We start from the raw sequence: 10,492 nt of genomic DNA on the forward strand, positions 1-10,492 counted from the left end.
GCTTTACTTACCGTCTGGACATATATCGACGAGTGAAATACACACTGCAAGTCGAGCACCCGGTTCTGAACCCAGCAGAGGGGGCCTCATCAAGGACTTATCCTAGAAAAAAGGGGCAGAAATACACAGGTCCCGGGAAACACTGCAAAGAAACTAGCAGAAGGTAACACACAACCACCAATCTCATTAGATACACATATATATTCATATATACATATATTAGACATGGATCGTACTCACCCACCATGGTTCCCGCGTCGGAGCTCTGCCCGGAGAAGCCTCTAGACCGGACCATCAGTAAGATGGTCACTATGAAGCCATAGAACCAACCAAACCTAATAGGTGGCTGTCGCCAGCCAACGAGTTGGTGTTTTTTCAATGTATGCTTCAGACACGGGTCACGACGAGGCGTTCCCCATAGCGACCCCTAGAGGACGCAGTTCGAAGTTCCCATGAAAGGGAATCAATGTTTGTGCATATGTATTTCATGAGTAACATTTAGTCTAATTTGAATTACAGCAAGATCAGCTCTTTGCTATTAATCTAACTAAGCAATAGACATTTCAAGTATATGCGTCTGGATATTGCACGTTTTGTTTCTGAAATGTTTGCTCTTAAAGTTACATAATGTTTGTGTTAAGAATCATTAAAACAGCATTAAACATCCGCTATAAAATTCGAGGTCAGTTTGTTGTACTCGCTGTCTGTCTCGTAATAAATATTTTAACTGGAGTTTAATTGTTTAGTCTGGCACTGTTATGTCAAGACCCACCAACTCCAGGAAGTTCTCATCTTTTCATTTCTTTTGCAATCACACTTGAATTGTTTTAGATATTTCTTCAAAGATTAGTTGTTTCAAAGGGAAATGTGACAAGATAAATAGCACTAGCTTTACCCGCCTGAATTCTCCAAAAAAAAAAAAAACTTGTATCAGTTTTCCAAATTTCTTTCAGTTTTCCTTTTAATGTGCTCACTAATGTAATTACTGGAGGTCCCATGTCACGCGTATGACGCTTGTGCTATTTTCAGTTTTGTTATATTATTAGCAAGACTATAGATGGAGTGACTTTTGTTGTTGTTGCTGTAAAGTGTATTATATTATATTATATTATATTATATTATATTATATTATATTATATTATATTTAAGCTAAGTTTAGTTTCTTTTTAAGGTTTAATAATTGTATGTGCTTTTGTAAATGTTATTATTTTTTTTGTTTTTTAAAACAAATATTTCTATTTACCAGGTGGTGTAGTTACGTCATCTTCCAGCAGGGGCTAACAGGGCCTTGCTAACCAGTAAAACCAGGATTAAGCTGGTCTGGCCTGCTGACAAAACCCCTCTAAAACCATTCTGGGAGACCAGCTGAGCACTTCATATCGGTTCAACCTTTTTTTCAGGAGGGAATGCAAAGTTCTTGTCTTGTTAAGGTCTTTTCTCTGTCTTGTATGCAGATGAGTGATAGCGGGGAAGCTGGAGCCTCATTAATTTACAGCATGACTGTGCAAACCTCATTTGCTGTCGGCTGTGTTTTCTCACGGGGATGCATTAGCACTCCGCAGCAACACAACCTACCAATTTCCAGAGTGTGAAGCAACGGATATATCACCTGTTCCTCGCAAGAGCTTCCAAGGACATCATCATCCCGACCTGTTAGCGACAGCTCATGTTAAGATGCGGCTCAGAGTTTTATGTAACAGACTCACTCTCCAATTTGATGTAAACAAATGACGTAATTTACAATAAATCAATTACATGTATTATTTTGTCCAACTCTTTGGAAAAGGTGTGGCATTCATTTGTTTGCATATAGCATTCGCTTTGATATCTAATGCAGTGACATTCAGACATTTTTAGTGTGACTCAAGTGGCCAAATACGTTTGGAGGTCATTGTATGTAAAATATTGAAATGTATTTATTATTTATTTATTTATTTTTAGGAAAAGCCCAACAAAAGTCTGTGTTCTGAGATGTATTTATTTATTTCTGAATGGTCTTTGAACATTCAAAATGTCCAGTTTTTTTTTTTTTTTTTACTTCTTTTTTTCTTGGTTATGCAAACGTAAGAGAAAACATTAAGGTCCATTTTGCAATATTAGTAAAGTCTAAAAAAAACATTCCATTAATGTTTGTGCTGATGTTTTAAGAACATTATTGAAGAGCAGATTACTTTGTTAACCTTACTTGACAAACGTTTGTTTGAGAGAACCTTGTCAGAACATTAGTCAAACTTCTGAGAATGTTACTGTTAGTCTTTGCTATTTTTTGCTGCATTTTGTCTTTTTGGCTACTAGTAGTGTTCTACATCGCCATTGTCCTGTTTTTACAGGTACTTTCCTGTGTGAATGACATTTGGTGTGATACCAAGAAGGACATTCTGTATGCAAAGGGTGAGAAGGAGCATTCATTTTCAATCCACAGCTCATTGACAGCCCGATGATGTGTAGAACAGCTACTGATGCTATTAATTTGATTGAGGAAGTGTGTACGTCAATATCAAATTCATACCTTACCATCTGATCGCATACCATTTTGACATCATCTGTTGAGAGTGAGTTTCATCTGGTTTTGTTCCAGCATCCAAATGGCACACTGGATATGGAGTAGCAACACTCCCAAATGTAACCTAATTAATGTAGCCTGGGTCATATTTCCTTTGACCTTTCATAGGTTTTCAGGATGAAGGCATGTCACTGTTGGCGTCTACCTTACTTTGCTGACTTCTGCCAAGATACAGATGAATTTGCACCAAAATATCATAGAATTTGATTAGATACAAACTTCGACGTCAACAACAAAATATATATTTTTTTAACTAATTAGACTATGTGTCCAACTACACACAATTACTTTATTTAGCAATTCACCTTTCGCCGGGAGATTTTGATTGACAGGCGATCTGACCAATCATAACGCCGAATCTGCCATTTTGTCCATCAAGCAAACCAGACAGGAAAGTAGATTAACGTCGGTGAACTTGAATGTGAAAAATGGTGTGAATTGACGTCTTTCCACAGTTTAAACAAGATACCTTCTGATGTTCATTCATGTTTATTTCATGCTATAACCAGTAAAGAGGAAGAGATGATTGGTTATGAGTCACTGAGTAACACATTTGCATAATAATACAAATGTCTTACCCAGTGACGCGAAACCAATCAGCTCTTCCTCTTTACTTTATGTTCATCACTGGTTGGCCGCGAACAACTTGACCCGCCTTCAAACACTGTAACTTGTTTGTGTGGTAAACATCATGTCGAGAAGATGCTGTGAAAATAAATTTGTTTTATTTTTTTACTTCCGAATGAAGAGGCTGCAAAGAATCATTAGCTAAAATGCATTTTTTCCACTGTCCCACTGCAGTACAGCCCCAATCTTTTTTGTGTTCCCGTCATTTTACCGACGACTGCTTCTGTAATCTCGGGGAGTTCAACGCGGGATTCAAAAACGCTTGCTCTTGAAAGATAAGCTCAGTGCCCAGTTTATTTGGACCAGTTGGCTCCACAGAATCACAACCTGTAAGTATGATAAATAATAGATATTTATATTTTCTATCGAGAATTCAAAATACAGAACTATGGCAATGGGCGTATCGTTTCCGACACGCGCTGTATCGCAACAGACTGCTGTAGCCCCTCACTGCAGAACACAAGATCCAGGGGTCGTGGTTCAATCCACATCTAGGGGGTGGAGATTGGTAGGTTTAGGGGTGGAGATGGGTGGGTTTAGGGATCGGGAGGGGGGGGTAGGTTTAGGTACCCCCTGGATCTTGTGTTCTGCAGTGAGGACCATCTCACAGACTGGGCCATCTGACCAATCAGAGCAGAGTAGGTTCAGGAAAGGAGGGGTTTAGAGAGACTGAATCTAGAACTGCTTCGATCGAATCGTTTGAGAATCATTGGAAAATTAGGTGATATTAAATGCATACTTTGAGAAAAACTTTTTTTTTTGTCCTTGCATGCATGTAAACCTTTTGTAAGAGACTCCCAGAACACTAGGAACCTTAAAAATGGCACTTTAATGTTTGATTTTGTATTTATGTTTAAGTTTTGTGAGACATAAATCATTATTGTTACTAACAGATTGCTCACATGATAATGTGTAGTAAAATAGATTTTTACATATGAGTTTATAAATAGAACCAAAATGTTACCAAAAATAGCATTGATTTGCTGTTTGTAGTTACCAAATATATTTGAAGTACTGAAAAATTGTCATGAAATTGTTATGATTCCTAGGTGCAATCCGTCTGTGGAAAACCACTGCTTTAGAAAGTCAGAATATGTTTTCTTTATAGCCGTTTTTGGTCATTTTGAAGCAATTGTGTGCACAAATGATAATGTTTTGACGTCAGGCTCCTTCTGTTATATGTTTGTTTGTATATTACATGTTCACCACTGTGTTTCTGGCTATATTAAACACAGATTCCATATCTGGAATTATACCTTTATCCAAATATTCAAGCCTTCCATATGTATCTAAGATGTTACCTTATGTATCACGCCATACTCAAACAATCTAAATCAATATTCGCCATCTTAACCTCTTGCATATTCTATAAATCATTTCAAGGTATCGCTGTGTTTCTTACAACAATTGATTTTAGCATACTGTCCAACACCAACATACCGTACTAACGACCTCATATATTATTTTAAGATGTCGATTAGTAACTGCAGGAGTGTATCTCAGGAGAAACGGTTGGCGTACAGTGTATCTTCTCCATCTGGAGCTCTTTCAAAGCTTACGCAGGCTCCCAAAATCCTCATAAGCATTTCCAGTTGGAAGACATTGAGGTTCATAGCTCTGAGGTCACAGCTATGCTTTTCGGTTCTCCAAAAGTCATATGTCACAAATTATAGTTCAGGCTTGACGTGACCTCACAGTTTAAATCATAAATACACATATCAAAACGCATCTGTCAGTGATTCTGAGACTGATACTGTAAAGCATTGTAAATTATTCTACAAATGTGATCTTTATGTAATTGCTTTTCTCAAATAGTAAAGAAAATTAGACTGTAATGAATTATTATTCACTGTGGGTGCAAAGAAAATGTGAAAAAAAAAAGAAGCTATTTGACTTGATTTGAAAATTATAGGTTAGCATTTGAGCATGGTATGGTGTGCATATTGTGGAAGGAACATGCTGGAAGCTTCCGTCCTCTGCTTTAATCTATGATGACATGAAGTATTTATTATGTGTGGCCATTGATACTATTATTATTATACAGCAGCACAGCAGTCAGAAACAGCTCCTTTCACAACAAACTTCATCCATTATTGCCATGGTGAAACATGAATAAAACAGATATCGTATGTAGTGCTTTCTTAATGTTTATGTGCATTTCACATTTTGCTGAATTATGTCATTTGTTTCACACCTGCTTTTCTAAAAATCCTAATGATAGGCTGTCAATTGTGACAATTTAACCCATGTATTGTGACAATGGACTGTAAGTTTTTCGATAGAGGTGGAAATGTTAGATTTATTTTTTTTTTTAGTTTTAGTTTTTATTTTTATTTTATTTTTTTTTTATTTTATAAATTATTTTATTTTATTTTATTTTATTAGCACATACCTTACCTAGCTAAACTACTTTGTGCATCAAAACCACTCCTTTCCCGGTTTAATAAAATAAAATAAAATAAAATAAAATAAAATAAAATATGGCCAAATGTGTAAGACTCTGAGTAACATGTATTTTTTTAAGCAAAATACAAAACAAATTAAACTTTTTTTTTAATTTTATTTATTTATTTATTTATTTTTTATTTTTTATTTTTTTTATTAGCACATACCTTACCTAGCTAAACTACTTCGTGCATCAAAACCACTCATTTCTCGGTTTTAAAAATGAAATAAAATAAAATAAAAATAAACGAAAAAGTCAAACGAATTTGGGCCAAATGAATGTCTCAAATTTTTGACAGGCCAAATGTGTCAGACTCTGAGTAACATGTTTTTTTTTTTTTAAGCAAAATACAAAACAAAATAAACTTTATTCTGTAAAATAAGTATAATGAACTACGCAAAAAGCAACATCTCCAGCATGTTTTATAATACCCAAAAATCAAACACTCATAATTCACATTATCACTCCCTATGACGTTATCACGTCAGTCGATAAAGGATGATAACACTCCTAATACACTCTATTTCACATTATGTTGTCAATATTAGAACTAAAATGAAAATGCACGAGTTTTAGAACTTCTTAATGACAAGAAGTTGCCGTTTTTAGAAAAACCTCATGATCCGTGTTATCCAGCTTGATTTGAGAATGTTCCAAAAGAGCATCTTGTGCTTCAATGGAATCAACAATCTGGCCTTTGGTACATGTCTCCAACCTAGAAATATACAGGTTACTAACCTAGAAATATTTCAGAATGTTAAATGGCATTACCATTTTTCAAAATCCTAAAACTCTATTTCCATTTTGAATGAAAAACAAAGCATTTTCAATGAATTCCCCAGATCCGTAATAATAATATTAATAATAATGTCCTAATAATCAACAAACTGCCTCAGTTCACCATGTGGCTAATGCTCGCACAACACAATCAGAAGCCGTGACTCACCTCTCTGGAGCCCGTCACACAGGCTGAAATACGCCAGAAAAACTATCAGTGGAATGTTTCCGAGGACCTTCATGTTCACCTTAAAACGTTCTGCTTCGAATCAGCTTTAGAATCCATTGGTCAGCCTCATATCAAAGCTGTGAGATGCAGTCGCAGCACATAGTAGAGTGTGTGTGTGTGTGTGTGTGTGTGTGTGTGTGTCTGTGTGTGTGTGTGTGTGTGTGTGTGCGCGCGCACTGCAGACAGGCCCTGCGATCTGTGCGCTCAGCTCGAGACAGACAGGGCCAGCTGCTGGATACGCTTACAGTGAGATGAGGGGGACGAGACGCAGAAAGTGTCGAGAAAATACCAACAATGCCATTTTTATAGAAGGGAACACATTGTATACATTTACAGGGTGTTGTTTAGTATCAACAGTGTGTATATCTCCACAGAACATGTACTGCCAAAATTCAGAGCTCCTGATTTAGCGTGAAAATGATGATGAAGGGAATTGTGCACTGTGAAATGAATAAATAAAATGAATAAAAATATTTTTCAAATTTACATTACATTACATTATTGTGTGTTTTACAAGAAAATACTATTTCAGATTTTCTACTTCAAAATGTAATGTTTAATTCAATGTGTTACTGGCTGTTTCTTTATAATTGTGAAATTTACTAGCAATTTTTGAGTGGAAATAATTTTGAGTAAGAAATTAACACTTGTCACAGAGCTGGTGCTAATATCACTAGCGACAATCAATGCAGAACCTATAATAAATATTATTTCATAATTATAAGTAAGTTCACAATACATTCACAGATGATTATTCATTAAACCTGTTTTAGTGGTATTTGCAAATTTCACACAGTTAATTTTGGATTCATGTTGTGAACCCACTTTAACTGCTGCATTGTATTACTAAATCATGTTTTTTTCTGAAAGTCAGTTATGTGTTTCTCTATGTGAGTTAGACAGCACTCAGAAACACTCACCAGCCGTCCCTCACTCATAGCAATAGCATGACAGGCACAGCCTTTGCATTCAAGTCGCCTTTGTATGGAAGGACCCACCTGTTGCTCACTGACCCGTATGCACTGATTTATTTTAAGCTGGAGACTGACATTTCCCAAAGTGACTGTTTATGTCCCCATCCTCTGCGCTTTTGCCTTCTATGGTTAATTGCATTAGAACGTTTTATTCTTAATGTGCATGATGCATGATATGCATAGAAATGCGCTTATTATCACTTCTGAAATGGCATTTGTTTTTGACCGTTTTTGGTCAACTTTGGTAGAACTTAGAACGCAGTAAAGTACATGCGTCATTGAATCTATAGTGTACTACGCTGTCTTAGACCTATGCTGACTTAATTCAGCTGGTGATGTGAATATGAAAGGTAGTGAAAGGAATGCTTTTCCTTTCAGGCACAAGTAATATTTATCCCCATTGTTTCTGTCCAGCAGTTTTTAATTTATAAAGATTGTCTCTAATATAGAATTTATATTTATAAATTCTAAAGTCTAAGACCACACTAAACATTTTAGTTATTTATTTATTTATTTATGTATTTATTTATTAATTAATTTATTTGTTTGTTTGTTTGTTTGTTTGTTTTGACAGTTAGAAGTGAAAATAAACAACATGTTTTAGGATTCTGCAAATTGTAAAACAAAAGTTTAAAATGAAGAAGGAATATTTAGATTCTGCACTAAGTCACTAATCAAATGTAAGCAAACTGTGACAGATTCCTTTGCTTTCATGAAGCACGTGAGATAAACGAAGTCTCTTCTGCTCACCAAGTCTGCATTTATTTAATCAAAAATACATAGACAAACAGTAATATTTTAAATATTATTACAATTTAAAATAACTGTTTTCTATGTGAATATATTGTAAACTGTAATTTATTCCTGTGATCAAAGCTGTATTTTCAGCATCATTACTCCAGTCTTCAGTGTCACACGATCCTTCAGAAATCATTCTAATATGCTGATATGATGCTCAAGAAACATTGCTGATTATTATCAGTGTTGAAAACAGTTGTTTTTTTTTTTGGAAAACGCTATTTTTTTTTCAGCATACTTCGATGAATAGAAAGTTTTAAAGAACAGCATTTATTTGGGATATAATTTTTTTAACATTATAAATGTATTATTTGATTAAAAAAAAAAAAAAAACAGTTTGCAAAAATAACTTTTACTTTGGTTTAAAAAAAAATCTCACTGACCCCAAATTTTTTTAATAGTACTGTACTATTGAGGTTCATCAAATGAAGTTTATTGTAAGGGCAAAGTTAGGGAGGCTGAAGACAGCTGAGATTCCTCAGATTGTAACCCTAACAGTGTCACCCAGAGTTTTGGCAGACATTGAGATATTACAGCCAGTGATCGGCCAATAAACATTCTGCAGTACATCATGAGTGAGGCACACAGTGTTTCAGTACTATACAGCGCAGTCTGACTCAAAACATACCTATCAAAAGTCCAAATCTATGAAGGCCTAGCTGTCCCCCTGTAAGTCACTGAATTCAAGAAATACAAACACTCCTACGCAGTGCCTTCATTTCCACGGTTCTTCGTGTTACTTACATTACACTGCCATCTGTTGTACGGTTAGAGAAGAGCCTCAACACCAAGAACCAGGCATTTCAGTAATGGCACGTTCCTGTTTAGCAAGCCTGAAGATTTCAAAAGGCATATCAATCTGCAGCGTGGACTATCATGAACCCACTCTGGGTTGCACAACTGTTTTGTCTTTGTCCATTTTAGCAGCTGCATGTGTGAAGCAAATGTAGTTTAAATGTAATATAATGTAGCAAGTTTCTAATTAATTTAAATGCATGGCTGAACAGAGACGGGCACAGATACATCAAAAAGTATTTTGTTACACATTACAAATACTTGCTCATCAAATGTATTTAATTAAAATACAAGTCATTTGTAATTTGAAAATACAAAAAAAACCACAAAAAAAATACAATAAAACACAAGCAACATATTCTTTAACCCTAATATATCCAACATATTGATCCATATTTCTTCGAATTTCTGTGTTTACTTGAATACCATTAAGCATGTCTATGCTTTATTTTTTCATGTTTCTTTATCGCTCCTTTATCATTTATTTCTGTCAGGACCACTATCATCAAAGATGATCGACAATTAGCATACAGTTTGGATTGGCGGTATGGTTCTGTTCTGGGCAAGAACTTCCTGCGCAGGGAGGTAAACCCCAGGGTAAACAGAACAGAACCAACATAAATGTATTGCAGATATCGTTTAAGTTCAATAATGTTATGTACACATTTTAGAATTAGTCTGATTCAAAGGAGAATCAGAAGGCTGAATCCTGACTGACAGAGGAGGAGCTGGGGATGGAGAAGGGTAATTAGCTATTGAGCAATGCGAAAACTGCTGATAATACTGAGGGACCTTATATATGAATGCTTAGATAGGTGTCGTATTCCCATAGGTTGATGGGGATCAGCTGAGAGTCAGCTGATGCGAGCTTGACTAACGTGACCTGCCAGAACTAATGCTGCGTTCAAGTCCTCCTGGGACGTTCGTACTTACGAGTTGACAAGTCGTAATTATGACGTCAGGTGCGTTCAAGTCAGTTTAGTCGGCACAAGATGGCGGTGTACATTCTTTTAATAAATTACAAGAAAATACAACAGGGTCTGTTAAATCTGCTTATAGAAAATGAAGAGCAAAGAATTCGAATCAGATGTGTTTTGCGTTTTTAATATTTTTAAAAAGTAATTTATGAAGCTACTTTAATCTGTATCGCATAAAAACTTGTTATTAATTGTTATATTACAAAACTATCAATTTAAACAAAAATTTACCGTCAACTACAGACGTTGCATCCATCGATTCCGCCATGTTTCTCATTGACACGCCCCCAACTCGGAAACTCGGGG

At 35.6% G+C, this 10,492-nt stretch overlaps 1 protein-coding gene across 3 annotated transcripts in view; it reads right to left on the bottom strand.

Moving 5' to 3' along the window:
* Nucleotides 1-6,764, bottom strand: part of LOC107653500 (muscle, skeletal receptor tyrosine protein kinase-like) — a 32,165-nt gene extending 25,401 nt beyond the window's left edge. For all 3 annotated transcript variants that reach the window (XM_016440235.1, XM_016440234.1, XM_016440233.1), the window contains exon 1: nt 6,583-6,764. In XM_016440235.1, coding sequence (XP_016295721.1) covers nt 6,583-6,655 — 73 coding nt within the window. In that variant the 5' untranslated portion in view covers nt 6,656-6,764. The remainder of the gene's footprint in view (nt 1-6,582) is intronic.
* Between the last annotated feature and the right edge of the window lie 3,728 nt (nt 6,765-10,492).

Source organism: Sinocyclocheilus anshuiensis, unplaced genomic scaffold (genome assembly GCF_001515605.1).
Source record: "Sinocyclocheilus anshuiensis isolate Anshui unplaced genomic scaffold, SAMN03320099.WGS_v1.1 scaffold3, whole genome shotgun sequence".
In the NCBI taxonomy this organism is placed as follows: domain Eukaryota; kingdom Metazoa; phylum Chordata; class Actinopteri; order Cypriniformes; family Cyprinidae; genus Sinocyclocheilus; species Sinocyclocheilus anshuiensis.